General features: G+C 37.0%; 1 protein-coding gene and 1 non-coding gene across 2 annotated transcripts; one reads left to right on the top strand and one right to left on the bottom strand.

Annotated features, from left to right (window-relative positions):
• Positions 1-12563: 12563 nt before the first annotated feature.
• On the bottom strand, positions 12564-13685 carry LOC132048761 (uncharacterized). The gene is made up of 2 exons (XM_059439449.1): positions 13503-13685; positions 12564-13037 (listed from the first exon to the last, which is right to left on the bottom strand). Exons 1-2 carry the CDS (start codon positions 13683-13685, stop codon positions 12564-12566), a joined length of 657 nt encoding a protein of 218 aa, XP_059295432.1.
• A 5426-nt stretch (positions 13686-19111) lies between these two features.
• On the top strand, positions 19112-19184 carry TRNAR-UCU (transfer RNA arginine (anticodon UCU)). The gene has a single exon. It is a non-coding gene; the product is annotated as a tRNA-Arg (tRNA).
• The last annotated feature ends 2225 nt before the right edge of the window (positions 19185-21409 follow it).

Consider the following 21409-nt stretch of genomic DNA (forward strand, 5'->3'; position numbering starts at 1 on the left):
CTACTTCTGAGTGCTTCATAAACCATTCATATACTTAACAAAATAAAAATAGGGCCTTGCTTGTCGTCCTCCCGCAATTGTTTTGAATTTTCCGATTGCACAAAATGCGGGATATAACACCCGGCCTCTCTAGCGAGGGACTCGGTGAACAGGATTATCGACGCCATCCTCGCCGCCATTCCCATGTCATCACATCATCACCTCATCAGCGTATATATATATATATATATATATACATAGCGTACCCTACTTCCCTCTAGTGAGGGACTCGTTGAATAATGCAACAACCGTGCACGAATACATACCCGGCCCGAGACTCGTGAATAGATTTATTAACCTTGCACGAGCAGAGTAGTGAGAAGCCATATGCATGTAACAAGTAAACAACCAAATTCCTTTCCAAACTCAAGGACCAACTATGTTTACCGACGTTTGAAAGTGCATAAGCAAATCTCAAAGTTGACCGAAACTAGTAAGTAAAACTTATGGACTTCCGCGGTTATTTTACGTGTCAAAAACATATCATACAACTCAATGAAATAGTTAAAACAACTATCTTTTAGGTAATCAAGACGATAGCCAAAAGCTTTCTTTAAGTTTCGTAAATATGTCAAACAAGCCAAGGCCATAAAGAAATCTCTAACGATGGCCCACCTCGGTCAAGTTGAGGCGGCGTACCCAAATTATGATCATTAGGCCTCAATGGAGTCATGCACTAAGGAGTCAAGGCCATCTAATTCCATTTCAAGTAAAGCATTAGATGTTTAAACGATCATTTAAACACAACATGAATTTTTTAATTCAATTCTATCAATGAAAAGTGGTCAAATTCAAACTCGGTTTCTAAGAGTGTAGCTCGTGCCCCTAAGCTCGTATCTTGGCCTAACACACTTAGACATGCCAAAGGAAGGAAAGGAAGTGCTTTACATACCTTATGGCTTCTTACGCCACTCCAAACTTAAATCCCAAACTCTCCAAAATCTACAAATGGTCACATTTACCAAACATTAATTAAAGTCTTTAAAAGTGGACACTTAAGGTAACACTTGTCTATAAAGATTTCAGCATTTCCCCGTAAATGCGCCATCCCCGAGAATACAACTCGGCTCAGAATATCAACACAACACCCATAACAATATCAAAAGCATCAACAATTACTACAAAACACATTCCAACATAAATAGTCTTCCTTTCTTCATAATGTCACACTTCTACTCCAACTTCGTACTTCTAAACTATTATCAACATTTTCATATTCATGCACTAACTCAAAACCATTCAAATGCAATTTGGAAGCATTTCACATTATTTTACAAAATATACAAAAATTCCATCAAACCATAATCTACCCAAAACCTCCAACCTTCAACATAAACATTCATAACACATTTTTATCTTCCAATTTCACTTACAAGAATCACCATTTGCATCTTACAACTTCATTTCCTCAATTACACAATTTATAATAAAATCACATACTTTTCCGACAACAACTCAACAACAAATTTTTCATACTAACTTGAACTATTACTCTTTCATTTACGTCACAAGATCACAACAACACAATTAACATAATAAATGAATCAAATTTTGTTCCTCCCTCACTTAGAACCACACGGCCACACTTCCATGCACACACAAACACACAAATTTCATGCTTTTCTTTCATTTCCACATACTACAACATACATACAAGTCTTCCATAACATAAAAGGATATAATTCTTACCTTTTCCTCAAATTCTTCACTTGCCACCAAAGTGACTTTCTTGCTAAACTAATTACACCACCTTGAAGAGAGGCTTTGAGCTTAGTAGGAATACTAGAAAATTATGATTTTGGATCAAAGTTGGAAGGCTTGGGAATTTTTTTTTCTTTCTCCTTGCTTGGCCGAATTTCTCCTTCTTTTTCTCTCAATTGTTTTTGGTTCTTTGGTTGTTCTTGAAACTTCATGAAAAACGAAGACTTGGTGCCCTCTTTTTATTAATTATCACATGGAGAAAAATAAATCTCCATGGACTTGGACCATGGCCACTATGGCCGGGCCACCCTTCCACTTGGGCCTCCTTTTTTTTTTTTTTTTTTTTGGCCCAATTATTTATGACTAATCATTGTAATCCCCGAAACTAATTTCCGAAATTCCCAATTTTTCCCTTGGTCTTCTTCCATATTTCCCCCATCAACATTTTCACAACAACATCTACATACTAATAAAAATCAAAATATGGCCTTGTCTCTTAAAAGTCACAATTATTTCAAATTTTTCGAATATGCAAAATTAAGGGATATAACACTTAGGAAGCGATCGAGGTATGTAAGCTTCACCCTTCTTTCTTTGGCATGTCTTAGTGAAAAGTAAGTTATGACACGTACCCCGAGGTAATTCTACTCTTGCGGTCCGAGCATGTTTATGATCCATATTTGTTTCTTGATATTCATACTCTTAATATAGTCAAATTATGGTCTTTATGTTTTCGCATGAATGGATTTCAAAGATTGCATAAAAGTTGTTTTCAAAAAGAGTTTGTTTCCTAAACGATTCCGAAACTACGAACGTCCGTAACTTTCGCAGAAAGGCTCGGATCGCCTCGATTTGTTCGTAGAATGTTCTAAAGTGAATAAAGTTTGTAACTTTCCGAGGCGAACTCGGATTGGTTTGACGTATGACTACAATCCCTATGGTTGAACATGACTATGACCCTTATGGATTTGTAAATACGTATGATGTATGTTATGTTTCCGAAAGGTATTTGATATAACTATTGTCCGATTTTCAAATGACATTCCGCTTAGACTACTTCATTGAGTCTCTGAGTATGATTTTATATGCATATGGTTTGTCACTACTCCGCTCGTGCGCCTCAATATGTCTTTCACCGCGTCCCGGCCGGGTATGTATTCGTGCACGACTCTATTGCATTATTCACCACGTCCCTCACTGAGGGCCGGGCACGTTATATATATATATATATGATATGATGATGATGTGATGATATGGAGATGGTGGCCGGGATGGCATACCGAGTCCCTTGCTAGCTGGCCGGACACGCTTATTCACCGAGTCCCTCACTCAGGGGGGCGGGTACGGTATGTATATATGTATATGCATGCATGATGATGACATGATTTTACTTACCGCGTCTCTCACTAGAGGGACGGGCACGTTATATGTTTATGAATATGATGATTTTTACCCTACCGAGTCCCTCACTGTAGGGCGGGACACGCTATATGTTTACATGATGATTATATGATTTGATATGCATGATAAACGTTTTCAAAGGCAAGTTTTATGATTTTCTGTACTCATTATTTCAGTATGATCCCGCTTATTGTAATTCATGGTTTACATACTCAGTACATATTTCGTACTGACCCCCTTTCTTCGGGGGCTGCGTTTCATGCCGCGCAGTACACCTGCATGAGTCGAAGATATTGTAAGATGTTCCAGCGGGATTGGCGAGCTCCATTCTCTCCGGAGTGCTGCCGAGTCTGAGCATTATGATTTGGATTCATGTTCCATATTAGAAACTTTGCAGACAGTGTCGTGGGTATAAGATGTCGGTCATGTAAGCGGCTATGTAAGCCGATGTGTCGTTATGCATTATATTATAAGTTCTATATGTTTCTATACGTTACGCATTTTATTTGATTCGAAAAGGATAAAAAGCATGTTTATTTCCGAAGAACTTTCATTGTGTATTTATGTTATGATCTAAAGGTCGCCTCCGATTATGAGTATTACGAGAGTTGCGGGTTCGCTCGGCCCTAAATAGGGTCGGTGTGCCCATCACACCCTATCGGATCGGCGTGACATCTCACCGCGGCTCGCCTGCTCGGTGTCAAGGTACCCCGCCCCATAGGGCGCATAGCTACGTCGAGGAGGTGAGAACCAAGAACCGACCCTAAGAGGGCCGTGCCGCACCACCCGGACTACCCCCAAGCGGACACCCTATAAGGTGGCTCGACCGCCATAAGTAAACAAGCACCCGTGGCACGAATACTCTCCACAGGTGATTGCCTCCCACAAACAGAACATCGAGGTAGCGGGTGGCCTCGATCGACCGAACCTCTCTCCGTCCACCCGTGAACCTTCTTCCGGAGCTCGACCTCGCTCCCGAATACCCCCCATCACTCGGCTCCGGTCTCCCCTCGCCCGAGAACCGTGGGGGGTACTGTGGCCGGGCCGGGACTCGGGACATTCGCTTGCGGCCGCCGCCGAGGCCGGCCCGCTTCGAGGCTCCCCGAATATCCACTGACCCAGCCCCCCTCGGGCCGGCCCCCGTCATAGTCTCTCGTCCGGCCGACGCCCCTATGTCGCTCCTCCATACCCCCGGGCGTGTGCCCTCCGTACTCGCGCAAATCCACCCCGCCGGGAAGCCATCACCAGACAGCTATCAACCAAATAACGATCTAGCCCCATCACGTATCGATGCATCCGATCAGTCATATCAGCTACATAAGCGGACGCATATCTAGCCAATGAATCAAACTCCAGACTATACTCCCGGACGCTCCTGCCCCTCTGTCTCAACAGTAGGAATCTGTCTACCCTAGCTCGCCGCAGCTCTGGAGGCAGAAAATGGCCAAGAAAGGCCTCTGTAAACTCGTCCCATACGGCTGGAGGAGAACCCCTCGCCCTCAGACATCTCCCGAGACTAGTACCAATTAGCCGCTACATCATAATCGATATGAAGCCATCTTCGTGCACTCTTAGTCTCGAAGCCTTAATGAGCCGCAACGTACGCCGCATCCGCCGAATAAACTCCTCGGGGATCCTCGTGGGCTTTGACCCGAAAACTCGGGGGGGGACCACAAGTCTGGAAATCACAGGCCCTCTAACTGTCATACCTGTCCGCACGATCACCTCCTGATCCATGCCTGTGAACCTGCCCCGCCACCAATCTAGTCAATAACTGGACCGCCTCTCGCATAGCCCCATCCTCCGCCCACACGGGCCGGGAGCCGGAGGCCGGGTCTTCGGGAACCGCGGGAGCCGGCGGTGGAGCGCCTCCCCTCGCCTACGGCCGCTCCAAGTCCCTCCGATATGGCGGTGTAGCGAACCGGTCGGGCCGGGGCACAACCTCGGTACAAGCTCGCACGTGCCCCTAGTAACTCTCCGGCCCTCGTCGGTCTCTCCCCGCTCGTCGACTTTACCCTTCTCGGGGGCGTTGCCGCCTTTGGAGGCATCGCTAAAAACATACAATTCGTTAGGGAAGGAGTCATCCCGATAATACGGCTCTATCGCATGATCTAGGATCGAAGGAAAGATAACATCCTAAATGTCTCCGTAGCCTCCCGTTTATAGATGTGGTGCACAACACACCGATAAACAAGACTCTACTAGACACGGTCTGTAGACATTCCAAGGATGAACCGCTCTGATACCACTTTTGTCATGACCCAGCCCCGTAGGCCCTGACTAGTGTCCGAGATGGACACTCGTACACATCCCATTAACCGAATCAACGTACAAATGCTTACACATATTCAAAGAACACACGTAGTCCCAAATTATCGCATATATAAACATATATACAGGCTTCGCCACAAGGCTATCATAAAGCAGCACGACGTCCCAAAATACATACAAACGCAAGCCGACAAGGCGCCACGGCGAATGGGACCGCCCAAAACATAAAACATACGAACACACACACGTACAAAGAATAAACACAACCCACATATATGTCTACAGACCTCTAAGAGTAACACAGAATCATATGACGGGACAGGGCCCCGCCGTACCCCTGAATAAATATATACATATGCAACGGAAGAGTATATACCAAAATATAGGCTCCGGACAAAGGAGCGCTCCAAAATAGCAGAATAGGTGTCCTACGTGGCGGATCACCGAAATGGGCGTACGTACTGCGGCAGGCATGAAACTCGACCCCGAAGAAAGCGGGGGGTCAAGACGGAATATGTGCGAGTATGCAAAGCAAGAAATACAAGAAACGTAATCGAGTCAAAATCGAAACAGAAGTACAAAAAATAAGTACAATATCCAAAATACCAAAATGTTTACTTTTAAAACACAAATCATGCATGGGGCTCAGGAAATATGGTCGCCCACCCGTCATTGGCGCCATAACACATCATACTCCAAAAGATTTCATATCTCCGAAACCCGACATATCACATAACACATCATAACGCCATAACACATCATAACACCAAATATACACGGTACCTGGCCCTCTAACGAGGGGCTCGGCGAACCAGACACATCATACTCCGGAATATAACATAGTGCGCACGATAACATAACCGGCCCGGGACTAGGTGAAAGATACAACAGGATGCACGAGCAGAGTCGTGAGCAACCATATGCATAAAAATCATCATTACAGACTTAATAAATAAGTAAGTAATCAACACTCAGGGGTCGGGTGATAGTTGTATTAAGTTCTGTCACAAAGTCATTGGAACTATACAAAGGAAAGTCGCGGGACCCACGGACGAGCATCAACCCAATCCGAGCCCGCCTATGGAAGGTATAGTCATTATACGCTACAGAATCTCCTACGAGCATATCGAGGCGATCCGGTTCTGTCTACGAAAGTTACGGCCATTATTAGACGTAGAATCCTTTAAAGACAAAATCCTTATGCAATATTTGAAATCCAATCTTACCAAAGACATAGGGACCATAATATTATTGCATTAAGAATGCCGACGTTAAGAGGTGAATAAGAATCGTAGACATGCTCGGATCATAAGAGTGGAGTTTCCTCGAGGCTCGTGTCATAGCCTATTTACAACTAAGACATGCCAAAGGAAAGAAAGGTTAGGCTTTAATATCTCGTCCGCTCTCAAAGCTAATCCAAACCTACGTCTCGGACTCCCCAAGATCTACAACAACATCATCGATACCAAACATTAGCTATAGGCATTTAGGACTTCAATTCCAAACTAGCACTTAATTCTACGAAAATTTGGGCAAAGATTTCCCCCTATAAATTCAACACCCCGAGAATTCAACTCGCCAAATCATCAACAACAATACCAACAACCACGTTTATAACATCAATAATCAATTCAAAACGCATTCTAACGTTAGTAACTCTTTTATACATAATTCAACAACATTCCATTATATTCAATTAACCACCTATAATCAAACTAACACCAATGCTCACACGTTCAATTACTAATCCGAAACCATTCAAACAATATTCAAGAACACTTTAAACAACCCACGCAATATTCAAGACAACCCAACCAATACTCCAATTCACCCGAAATCACCCCCAAACCCGAGAACAACAACACCAACACATTCCTCTCTCCCAAATTCATGAACTACACCAACAATTCACACGTTAACAATGTTATTTCCATAAATATAAAAACTATATTAAAACCACGTTAACTTCCAAAACAGCCCGTAACCATTACAACATCAACTTGAATCATTAAACTCTCATTTACAATATAGAACTTAGAACAACAACAACCAAAATACCACATAAAATCAATTCATTCTTTGCTACACAAAGGGAGCCATATTCGGCCACCACCCTACACACCAAGTTCATGATTTTTATGCACTTCTACACACTACCACATGTACAAATCATTCATAACATATGAAAAAAAGGATTAAACCTTACCTTTTTCCACCTAACTTCACAAGTTAGCTAGGGTTGGTGCTTTGCAACAAGGAAGGTTTTGTTTGTTCCAACAACTACACCACGTTAAAGAGGACCTTCTACTTGGTTGAATTGCTAGAAGAAAATATTTTTTTGTTCAAGATTTTTGGACCTCCAATTTTGTAGCTATGGCCGAATGCCTTCAACTTTTTTGTCTCCAAGTTTCTTGAGGTTTCTAAGTGTTGAAGATGATGAATACCCCTTACTTAGTCATCTTTTATTTCCTATATCAAGCATCCATGTGGCCATGGCCCACACCCCACATGGCCGGCCACTAGCCCCTTTTAATTCATGAATTATTAACTTTCCAAAACTAACTTTTAATCCCCAAATTTCCTTAATATACCATACCAACAAAATCATGAACAACTTATGCTTTAAAACAAATAAAAGTCTCTACCTCGTATCCCGAAATAGTCTTGTCCCTAACTTCTCGTAGTTGACTCGGATTGTCCCAATGTGCAAAATACGGGATATAACAGTTGAGGCTGAATTGCCTTCGGTAAATTTACATTTATACTTTGTTGTTTTCTAAACCTCAGTTGCCTGGCACACTTTTTTGGTAGTTAACAGTTTGTGTGCTCTTTTTTGTTTTGCTTATGCAAATGATAGTTTTGCCCCTCCTGGCATAATCCCCCCTTTTATTGCAAACTCATGTTCTGCTTACTCCGGCATACTACCTTTTTTTGCAAAGTTATATTTCTGCCTACACCGGCATACTTTTACTTTTTGAAACTTAGCTCTTGCCCCATCCGACATACTTTCACCTTTTATTGCAAACTCATGTTCTCTCTCCTCCTGCATACTCATCTCTTTTGGAAAGTTATTTTCTGCCCACTCCGGCATACTTTTACTTTTTGAAACTTAAATATTGCCCCTTCCGGCATACTTTTCCCTTTTTCAAGCATAAAGTTTGCCCCTTTCGGCATATTGTTCAAAACTTGTTGATAAATTTTCCTTTTTGTGAACCTAACTTCTGCCTGTTTTGACATAATTTTTAATCTTTTACCACTTGCAGAATTTGTTAATTTTTTATTTTATATTTTTGCTTCGATGATGGACGTAGTGTTTCTTAATTTGTTACTTTATATAGGTTGTTGTGGAGGAACAATTGGGCGGTGAACAGTTCCGTGACGTCAAACGCGAAGAATCTAACGTATCTCCACCAAAAGGAGATATGCCTGAAAATCTTGAGCAAACAACACTTAAAAATCTTGAGCATATAAGACGTGAAACATCTGAAGCTCAAGTTTCTAACGAGGGTGATGAACGCGCTGTTGTTCCTCATATTGGTGTTATGCCGGCCGTTGAGGAGCAAACCTGCCAATGCAAACCCGGTTCAAGTCAGTACTCCAAGGGAGTCTGCTGTTGTTGATGGAAAGGGTGATAACTCTCAAGGAATGGAGGACAATTTTCGATATGTGTCTTTTGAAGATATCGTAAATGTCGCTTCTTCCGCTGTCAAAGAGAGTATTGTTATTCAAACCCCTCCTCTTGCTATCTTCCTTAAAGACAAGGCGCCAGAGGAAAAGGAAAGCAGTGGGTGATACCCCGGCACCCGAATGGATGATATATTCTGGACGTAATGATCTTCCTTTTGGGTCATGGAAGGACGAAAGTGACTGGAATGAACAATACAGAAGGATGTGCCCATTCCATTACTTCAAAAGAAAATTTTCCGTGAACTTTTGAAAAAAATTTATCAATCCTCTAAATCTTCCACCAAGTAAATTTCAACCTACTAGGTAAGTTTTTAGTTATGTGTGTGCTTTCTTGCATTTTTCTTCCTTATTTTGGGTTTATGTTTTTTTCTTTTTCAGTCTTTTAAGTACAATCTCTGTATTTTTATAATTTTTGTTCCCTTTTCTTTAATCAGGGCAAAAGACGAGGTAATGTATCTTGGAAAGTTGAACCAACTCAGTGAAGTTTATAAGTTGGGTGATGTTGAGCCAAAATATAGGATTTTTTTTAGAGCTGTACCATGATGTCTATGCGCTTAATGATGAGGTTCGTGATTGTCTTCTACTTTTTCTTTTCTTATTTTTCTGTTAGTTATTGCTTCTTGCTTCTTCTTTTTTTCTTTTTCGCTGAATCGCTATATATTTTTTTTTTCCTTAACACAGCATATTGATGTGATGCTATATTATTTGAGGAAGAAAATGATGTATCATCCTCCAGCTGCCAATGCTGTTAAGTACACAACCGTAGATATGATGTTTGATCAGCTCATGCAATTTGACATCAATAGATACTACAAAGACCCGGTTAATTATCACTGGTTTGGTGGCGACAGTGATGATGCATTTTTGCTTAGTAATATTGTGTATGGGAAAAGAGAAAAATGTGGTATATCATGGGAGAATGTCGACAGGGTATTAATCCCTATTCGCCCAGGAGATGATGATCATGAAGCAATTTCTCACTATGTACTTGTTGTTTTCATCATTGATGAGCGTAAATTGGTAGTTTATAACTCACTCAATCATAATGATGATCATTTGGTTCGCATTGTCGAGGCTCTTGTGGTATGATCCCTAAATTGTTGATGATCAATGATTTTCAATTATTCGAGCCATCATACAATAACTTGATAATCCGACATATACACGGGGCCGCCGTCCAAAGCAAGGATCGTATGTTTCATTCTTATATTTTTTAGCTTTTTGTTGTTTTTTTGTTGATTTTTTTTTTTTTTTGCTTTTCTGTTGTTCTAAAACATCTCTCTTTTATGACTTTCAGAGATTATAATTGTGGTCGTTTTTTTATCAAGTTTGCTGATATCTTTGATTAGTGGTCAAAATCCCTGATTGGAATGGTTCTGGATTGATGAACTACATGAAAGAGTGGTCAATTAATTTGGTTTGTCATGGGCAAGATAAGCTGAAAAAGGGTTATGACACGCCACCAGATACAGCTGAAAGTGATTATCATGAGCATAATGATATGAAGTGTGAGTAAGAGATGAAAAAGAGAGCAAGATCTGTGAAGAAAGGAAAAAAAAAATAGTTTGTTTTAGTTATTTTTGCACTATGTAATCTTTTTTAGCGCGCCCTTGTGTTTTTTGTAAATGTTATAAGATTGTATAGTTTGTTTGTGTTATAAATTTCAACTTTAAGCCCCTTTGTAATTTGATGGTGTTCATTTTTAATCTCAACTTCTCCGTTCATAAAAGCTGTTATTTTGTTGAAAACCCAAGTTATGCCCTTTCCATCACAACTTTATGGTGGTTATGTAATAGAAGTTTGCCGGGGTCGGCATAGTTTGTCATTATGTAAACAGAAGTTCTGCCCATTCCGGCAGAATTTAAGTTCAGAAAACTTGCCACAACCAGCAACAAAGACAAACCCTTTGAAGTTATTGACCAGTCAAAATGCATTTATTGGGGATTATTTGTGACGGAAAACTGTTATTTTGTTGAAAACCAAAGTTATGCCCTTTGCATCACAACTTTATGGTGGTTATGTAATAGGAGTTTGTCGGGGTCGGCATAGTTTGTCATTTTATAAACAGAAGTTCCACCCTTTCCGGCATAAGTTCAGAGAACTTGCCACAACCAGCAACAAAGACAAAACCTTTTAACTTTTTTGACCAGTTAGAACACATTTATTGGGATTAGTTGAGACGCCAACTTTTTGGGCAGTCAAACGCATTTATTAACTTTAATTAAATGTATTTGACTATACTTATGATTTTACACTATAAATTAGACCATTTTTACATTCACTCACATTTTATCTCTTTCTTATACAACTTTTGCTGCATAACAATGGATGTGAATTTCGAGAAAAGGTTAAGCAGGTCCTATGTCCGTAATGATGACTTTGTATGTGTAAATGTTACCATGAAACTTTTTTGTTTTCATCTAGGTTTTTATTCCATTCATCCTTATTTTTAGTAATAATTTGTGTGTTTATTTCGTTGCAGATCCTTCCAAATGACATCTCAGACAGTCTTCCGGACTCTGAATGTGAAGCCTATGTGCTTTATGGTCGGCATTACTACAAGATGACTTACAAAGTTGGTGCATATCGGCGCCTTTACCAGGGGTGGAAAGACTTTGTTGATTCCAATGGGCTGCAGGAAGGAGATACTCTATGCTTTAGGCTTGTTGAGTGCAATGTTGGCATAGGGATTATTGTTGAGAAGAAGGAGGAGATTGTAGTTATAGACTAGATCTGCTCATAATTGTTGTTTTAGTATGAATGAATTTTTATTTTTAGTCTATGTTGTTTTTTTTTTTTTTCCTCTCCAAAATTTGTATGAATGAAATTTTGTATGAATGAATGAAATATTTTACTTAGTGTTAATTGTGTTGTGTTGAATGTTTTTTCCAATTTTCCAGCATTTTAAAATTTTTTATAAACAACAAAGCACATAAGTATGCCCCTAACGGCATACTTATTTATTTTGTAAGCGGAAGACATGCCGGTTCCGGCATAAATGTAAAACTTGAAAACAACAGAGAGAAAGAATATTGTTATGTCCCAAGGCATACATTTATTAAACTTACCAGGATGTAGTCTTTGAGATACCAATTTTGTTTTGCCATTTTTCCCGGCAAAAACTGTTATACCTGCCACAGGAGGCATAAATTATAAAACTGGATAATTAAAGTTGATGATTTTTTTTCTTTTTCCTCAATGTTTTATGGTAGAGAATTGTAGATTTCATGTAGGGCCATTTATCTCTTGCTATTATATAGTGTTTTATTATCAACAAGAAGATAACAACTTAATAAAAGAAAATAATAAAAGAAAGAATGGACGAAAGAATAAATGTGTGATAAGATTCTTGAAGTCTCAGTCTTAGTAATACCAAAGTTTTGCCATTTCTTTCAGGCAGAGTGTGCATTATGCGTCAAGAATCATAAGATAAATTCATATAAACCATGTATAATAGTGTGATGTTATGATGACAATTTCCTCTTCCTGTATCTTCTTGAATATGGATTGAGAGCTGGACTGTGGTTACAGGTTGCCCTAGTGTGTCCAAAGAACTTGCATCTACCACATTTGTATGTGTACTTTGTCGATTCTCTTCTTGGACGATATCTTTTTGTTTGTTTTCTTCCAGGTCTTATTTTAACATCAGGCGGCGTTATTTTAATATCCATAATGTTTTGTGGAATAATCCATGAGTCTTCATTTCCAACTGATAGTATTTCACCTTTGTATGTCTCTTGCCAGGCTTGTTTCTTGAACCAGTCCGTACAGTATGTAGATTTTGGCAAACTTCTTTTGTCTATAACTGCCATGGCATGTGTGCACGGTAACTCGTTAGTTTGGAACTCCAAGCACTCACAAGTCATATTCTTTAGGTCTACATTGTATTGATATCCTTCATCTTTCACAACAAATTTGACGGGAGTTATGTTTTCTACCTGTGGAAATTGACAATATAAATGAGTGATATTTTTGTGGCAATTTTCAGATTATGTGAGAGTTATGCCCTTTCCGGCATACTTCCTGTACAGTGAAAATAAGAGTCTGTCCCTTCCGGCAGAACTAAGTATAAAAATAGGGTCATAGTTGTTCCTTTGTCTAACATAACTTTTGTGTTTGGTTAAATTTAAACTATGCATTGCTCACAAAACTAAGATTGAAGTGTGTGTTGGTAAAATCTACTTACTTTCATTGTGAGCATAAAAACAGTGTCATAGTTATGCCCTTACCGGCATAATTCCAGGCTAGTTAAAATAAGAGTCTGCCCCTTCCGGCAGAACTAAGTATAAAAATAGGGTCATAGTTGTTCCTTTGTCCAGCATAACTTTTGTGTTTGGTTAAAATTAAACTATGCATTGCTTACCAAACTAATATTGAAGTGTGTGTTGGTAAAATGTACTTACTTTCATTGTGAAGCCTCTACTTATCTTTTTAGGCAAAATCTTTTCAGCCCAACATGTCAGGTCATGGGACGGTCCTGTTGCATCCAATCTTCTCTGGTAAAACCAATTTTGCAGCTTGTTTTGGATGTAATCAATACATGCCATTATTGGCAACTCCCTTGCTTTCCTCAATACAGAATTCATTGTCTCTACATTATTTGTTGTGAGCATGTTGTAATGTTGTAACATTGTTAGTGTGGAATGAACGTGCCCATCTTTCCGGTGGTTCTTCTTCTATGTTCTTTTGGGTCGATTTGTTGTATCTGTGACATATTTTGGGTAGTTTGTTGTAGAACGTTGATAGGACATATAGGTACGAAACTCTCCTGTTTGTAGGTAGTTCTGCATTGATAGAGCGAAAGAATTGATAGGATCGCTTCGGATGGGAAATATTTCGCAAGTTCTTCTCCATGTGGTAGATGCATATTCCATGCGGGTATCACCTCGGATTTGATTTCAAGAAGGTTCTTTGATTGCGTGTTTTAAAAGGCAATTGATGCGTGGCGATCGGAAAGAATTGATAGGTCTTGCGCGTGCCAAACACTTTTTCACGTGTACTCGAAGAACCACCTTTTTTAGGATTCATTATTCTAATATCAATTATTTATCTTGTCTTCTACTATCTCAAAAAAGCAATTCCAAATGCGAGAGGAATATATATATATATATATATATATATATATATATATGTGTGTGTGTGTGTGTGTGTATATATGCTTACGCTATCTATATATATATATATATATATATATATATATATATATATATATATATATATATATCATATTTATAGACGCTATTTCATCTGGTATTTTGATTTCTAAAAGTTAAAAAAGGTTGCATCCACCATCATTACTGGTTTGTAGTGTTTCCAACCCTCAATTGATGCTCCATAAGCAAAAAAAGCATACTTAAACTTATTGTCAGGGGTCCATTTGATGTTAGCAACTGTTCCAGGATTTCTTAATTTCATCATGTGAAGATATTATGGTAGAAGTGTGTAGTTATTTTCTGGGCTTCCTTTTATGACATTATAAGCGTGTTGGAGGGAACGCCATGCTTTGTGGTAACCAATGTGCAAGCCATATCTGCTTCTCATTTCTTCAATCATAAATTTGGGTGTTATCTCTTGTAGTGTATGGCGTACTAGGTCTGTAATGTATTCCGCTATGACTTTTGAAGTTGCATTCCTCATGTCAGAGGTGATGAAATTTATTGAACAACTATGTCTCTTTTCAAAGTTAACTACTTTGAAAAGTTCTGATCCTCTGAACCTTGGATTGTGGAAACGCCAAATGCGAGTTGGTCAACACATCTGATGTAATACCGTTGCGTGCATGACTTTTCTACCTTGTACTGTTGATGACGAGTAATTGCAATGTTATTCATGCACTTTTTCACGGCATCTTTGTCTTTGAATAAAATACCAACTTCTATTTGATCAATCGATGCACTAGGTGTCAAAATTTGTGTATCATTTTGTATCCTCTTCCTCTTTAGTGTCTTTCTTTTGTTGGATGGCTGTATTTGTGTTTCTTCAACTGTCATGCTCGGAGTAAGTGATACAACATTCATTGAAGTTGGATCCTGAGAAAGGTCATTGTTTACAACTTGTTCAATGTTTGGTGGTTGCCATTGTAGCTGCTCAGGTGTCTGATTAGGAGTTACTATCTCGCTCTGCTCATGTGGAATCCCAAGTTTATGTCCAATAGGGCTATGTTGTTCGTCATCCAATCCAACTTCAAACATGTCTTCTTCATAAGCAATGTAGAGTTATTTGTCAATTTCCTCTATGGTTTTATTTGGATAGAGTCATTATGATGTTCTTGTAATCGGTTGTTCTCCGCATCAGTTGAATTGAACTCTAATATGAAACGGGAATTTCTGAAGTTGTCATTGTTGTTGAGCAGGTACAAGCAAGTGTGAAGATCAATGTCATTTGTTACACGCATCCTTTTGGATGTTTTCTCACCGGTGTCAAACCATATGTTGGCCTCTTTTTGCTGAGTATCTTGTGTATGCCCCGCAAATATCTGTTGAGTGAATTGTTGAAAATTTACACCATCGTTGACAAGTATTAGCTTGGTTTCATGATTGACATAATTGTAGGCGGCGTCCCATTTGCCGTTGAAGGCTATGTAGATGCATCTTGGTGTCATTTTTTGTTAAACTTCCTGCATAAAGAGAGATTCACTTGAGAAAAAATCAAAATGCAATGTATTTAAGTTGTTATTTTTGAAAATTTAAGTTCTGCCCTTCCCTGCAGACTTTGTATGTAAAGTCATGAAGTATGCCTCAAATGGCATACTCTACCATTTTGTAAACAGAGGTTCTGCCCCTACCGGCATTCTTCAAAAATGGAGTAACTATTTCTGCTAAAAACAAAAATGATAAACGAAAAAAGCTTATTCCAATGAAATTACAATAGGTGCAATTATTTCCATGAAACTGAAAAACCTCCTCTATCTTTATCCAATTTAAATCAAATCCATGCAATAGTTATTCCAATTTAAAATGGACTAATTTATACTTCTATATAAACCAACACAACTTTTGGAAGAAGAAAAAAAAACACTTTACTTCTGAAAACCAGATATAATCACATACAAAATGAACCAAAATCAACATATTGTACATGGTAATGGTGGCCACGGGCAAGCACATGAACATGCCCATCTTCATAACCAAATCCATCCTAATATTGCAAATTTGCAAATTACTCAAGAAATTGCTGATATCAAAAGAGACAGAGATTTTATGAGGGCTCTTTACGGCGCTCTAAGTAGAGAAAATGATGATCTACGAAGAGAATTACGATTTGTAAGCCAGAGGTTATTCCAGCACACTGATCAAATTGACGATGGGGTAATTTGGAATGGGTACACATGAAATTAGAACTGGTGATGGTAGTTTGGTACTTATGAAGTTAGGATTTTATGTTTTGTGGACATATATATTTAAATGTATGTTAATGAAGTCTAAGTTTCTTTAGGTTTGTAGAATTTTACTTTAATGGCTTCTAAACAGAAGTATTGCCTTCTCCGGCATACTTGTTCAGAAGTTTGTTCAGAACTTTGCCTGTAACGGCATACTCTACTCCTTTGTAAATTGTACTTTTGCCTCCTCCAGCATAAGTACTTTTTGTTTTGCTTATGATAATGCAGTAACTGTTTTTGGTTTAAAAAAAAAAAACTGAAAATCTCCTCTACCTTCATCCAATTTAAATCAAATCCCTGCAACAGTTATTCCAATTAGAGGATTGACGCAACTGGACTAATTTATACTTCTATATAGACCAGAACTTTTGCCTTCTCCGGCATACTTGTTATGAAATTTTGTTCAGAACTTTGCCGGTAACGGCATACTCTACTCTTTTGTAAATTGAACTTTTGCCTCCTCCGGCATAAGCACTTTTTGTTTTGCTTATGATAATGCAGTAACTGTTTTTGGTTAAAAAAAATGAAAAACCTCCTCTATCTTCATCCAATTTAAATCAAATCCCTGCAACAGTTATTCCAATTAGAGGATTGATGCAACTGGACTAATTTATACTTCTATATAAAACAGAACTTTTGGCTTCTCCGGCATACTTGTTATGAAGTTTTGTTCACAACTTTGCCGGTAACGGCATACTCTACTCTTTTGTAAATTGAACTTTTGCCTCCTCCGGCATAAGTACTTTTTGTTTTGCTTATGATAATGCAATAACTGTTTTTGGTTAAAAAAAAAACTGAAAAACCTCCTCTATCTTCATGCAATATAAATCAAATCCATGCAACAGTTATTCCAATTTAAAATGGACTGATTTATACTTCTATATAAACCAAAACTTTTGTCTTCTATAGCATACTTGTTATGAAGTTTATTCAGAACTTTGCCGATAACGGCATACTCTACTCTTTTGTAAATTGAACTTTTGCCTCCTCCGGCATAAGTACTTTTTGTTTTGGTTATGATAATGGACTTTGCCTCTAACGGCAAAATGTACTCCTAAATAAATTGAACTTTTGCCTCATTCGGCATACTTGTTCAAAATTCGTACACAGTTTACCTTAATTCAAGTTTAAATCGATAAACATTGCCTGATTTAAATTGAATTTAATATAATTACAATTTCAAGTTAATAAGCATTGTATACTAATTTAAGTAAGGTATAAAGCAATTAAAATCAGAACAAAGCAATAAATCCAATCAATTCTATTTTGCTAAGTAATTTTATCATGCGCAATGTTCAATCTGAACTGTATATCAGTTGTTTCCTAATAATCAGGTCGTAGATGATGATTTTTTTTTCTTTTCAAATATTAACAAATCTAAATTCAATAAAATCGTTAAATTGAGTTGAATTAAGATTCATACCTTTTACTGATGTTGTAGCAGCAAAATCAATGGAGAAATCTGGCTTGAAACAACGATTTGAATAATGTAAAAAATTGGGAATTAAATTTGGGTTAACGATATGAAAGAAGGGAAGGATTTGAATAAGGGTAGATTTGAATAATGATATTTGTTTATATGTAACGGTTAGGGGTAGTAATATCTTTGTACTATGTTGCTTTTGCGCGGAAGGGCAATAATTAAAGACCACCATTTTGAGGGGCAAAATCTAAAGACCAGCCCAAAAGAGGGGCATTCGTGCCAATTGCCCCTTATGCACACCCCTTAAGAAAGTTCTCACTCCTAGGAAATTAGGAGTGTTTTTACTAACTTATCCCTAATTAAATGCCTAGGAAAAAAAGCTTAATAATTCTTAATTATGTAAATAAGGGTCATTTTAAAAGAAGAAGGTCAATTTATTCTTTAAATCCTAAAGCACCACTTACTTTGAAACACAATGAAAAACTTAAAAAGTCACTTATTATGGAATGGAGGGAGTAACTATTGTTTTGGGAAGCAATTGAAAAATTCACATAAATAAATGCCTTCCAAAAGCATTCAAGTGCTAGACTACGTGCACTCCTAAACGTTAGTCAGAGCCATAGAAAACCATTGCGGAGTAATAATTTGTTAATGACATAAAGGAGGTGTATTTATTTACTTATTTTTTGGAGATTTTTTGACTATCAAATAAGGGGAAAATTTCAAAAAAAATGAGAAAAAAGATAAATAAGAATGATGGTCATAGAGAGGTGTCAGATCACCTTGTTTATGCCTAACTTTATATTATATATAAATTAACATACAACGTAATTATCTCTTTGGAAAATATGTTTCACTGTTTTGGTCAGTGGCAAATATTCTAGTTTAGTAACAAGAAATGATACATTTATTAGAGATTGATAATAATATCAGCAAACAACATAGTGTGTTGATGAAATTTTTTAGTAATAAAAGTTAATAATAATATCTAAATGTTGGTTAAAAAGGTAATATGATGTTTAGAATTTACTGGTCGGAGATATGCAATTGTGTTACATGAATCTTTCAAAAATAATAATGTAAATATTTTCAAATAATGGACATCGAGCGTAACTTTCCTATCCTTTCAATAGTCTAGACAGACGTGTTGAATGTTTGACATTAGTGAGGATTTAAAATTAATTTACCTAATAGGCTGAGGCACTCAAAAAGCACCCGTGGCCTAATGGATAAGGCGTCTGACTTCTAATCAGGCGATTGTGGGTTCGAGTCCCACCGGGTGTGTGCCTTAATTGCAATTTTTTTTCTTATCTGTTTTCTTTAAAGCTTTTTCGTTAACAGCACTTTTGGTTTCTCAATTATTGATAATTCTTTTGGATAAACACATTTAACCTTCAATTAATAGAAATATGCACTTTCGAGTCCACCGGGTTGTGTGTAGAATTACCTTTTATTTTTATTTTTCTTTAAAGTTTTTTTGGTGCAAAGCAAAATGCTGGTACCTTGAACGTGCATGTTTTCTCTTTTCAAGCCAAGATGCTTGTCTAGTGGTCCATGTTTCCTGTCTAAAATTTGTTAAGAGTTAATAACACTTCTGGTCCCTCAATTATTGATAGATTATAATTTTTATTCCTATAAAATTTGACTAAGCATACTTAACCTTCAATCAATAAAAATGTGTACTGTATATTCATTTGCTTGTGAAGAATTAGTCACGCCGCCACTTAATTCCTCATTTATTATGTTAAGCTTGTACTATTACTCCTTATTGATGGTAATATAGTTTTAAAAGTAGTTTAAAATTTCAAATACAACATACTTCTTACACAAAAGAACAAAAAACGAACATTTCGACTAATTGAAGGTTAAATGTGGTTCATCAGATATCACAAGGACCAAAATCAAAATATACCTATAATTTAGGGAATAAAAATGTTATTATCCCAAAATTCAATTACTTACCATTTTCTTAAGATATTCAAAAATTTCAGAACTCATTAATTTTCTATTACAATAATCAGCACTCTAATATTTCGTTTGGTAAGGACTTTATGAACTCAGTATATTTAAAGGGCTTTCTCCTCTTTTGATAAGCAAAGCACATGTCAAACTAAAGAGTGAAGAAAACTTCTTTATTCTTAATCTGCTCTTGTTTGTACTTAACCAATGGATTCTGCAAACAAGGGTTCTTGTTCAAAGAAAGAATTTATTATGTTAGTTTCTTCTTCATTTTCTTTTCATTTCTCCTTTTTTTTTTTTATCCACTAACAATGTAAAGATATTTTACACTTCAGATTAACTTTACTTGTTGTAACAGATTTTTTTTTTTTTTTTTTTTTTTTTTTTTTTTAAAAAAAAAAAGATTATAACTTTTGCTTTTTGTGGAGGGTTTGTACATATCTTCTAAATGACCTGACTATGTATAGTTTTTGTTACACTTATGTTGTATATAAGTTAAACTCTATTTATTTTACATTCTTCGTGATGTTTTTATGCTATTTTGAATTCTTAGAGAAATCGAGAAAGAAAACAAGACACTTAAGCTTGAAGACAAAATGCTCTTCTTGCAACACAAATTGCTGAGTGGGAGGATGGAAAATCAAACTTGCTTAACTTGCAGTGAAGACCAAAAGTTGTCTAAGAAGATTGACTAATTGAAAGTAGAGGTCAGTTTTCATCTCATCGCATATATTAGAATTTCAATTCTATGCCCTAACAGGTGAAAAAAAATACAAGTATATAATCATGTCACTTATTAGGTATTAATAACTAAATTTTTTTAAATGCTCAAACTGATAATCAGATAGAATGGTAACTAATATGCTATAGCGTAAAACGTTATTTGCACTGTCAAGATAAATAATATAAATCGTATAGATTATTGATTTTGTTTGTCTCTTTTCATTTGCAAAATGAAAAACTGTTGACTTTGCCGATTTTATTAAGAAATTACATGATGAAGAGTAGAGTTAGGCCCAGAAACATTCAATGAGAGCGGATATTACAAGTTTATTGCAGTAAAGAGGAATAAGAAAAATATTTTTGTAACTCTCTCTGGAGGAGTAACATTAGTTATTTTTACCTGATTATCTTGAAATTCTAGTGATATTGCAATACTCGTTTTCGGATTAAACTGTTATTATGTTTCTCTTAGCCTTTGTTGAAATCTACTGTAGTTTATTTGATATAAAGGTATGAAATATCAAATAGAAAAAAATTAAAATTTGGAATTTATTGTAGGCTTTAGCAAAGCAATAGAAATGAAGATATTCTTACTGAAAGGTGATCGAGTAATTTTATCGCTAAACATCAAAAAGTAGTAGTTAATCCTATTTAACGATAGAATATCAAAAAATCATGTTAGTTACGAATTATTTAGCGATGAATTTTGTAACTCAAATTCCTTTTATTAAGAAGTGTGGGTTGAGCATGGTTAAAAATTTATAACCACGTAAGAGATCATTTTCCTTCATGGTTTACGTAATTGTGTCAACCTTTTTTTTTTTTTT

Source organism: Lycium ferocissimum, chromosome 3 (assembly GCF_029784015.1).
Source record: "Lycium ferocissimum isolate CSIRO_LF1 chromosome 3, AGI_CSIRO_Lferr_CH_V1, whole genome shotgun sequence".
NCBI classification, from domain to species: domain Eukaryota; kingdom Viridiplantae; phylum Streptophyta; class Magnoliopsida; order Solanales; family Solanaceae; genus Lycium; species Lycium ferocissimum.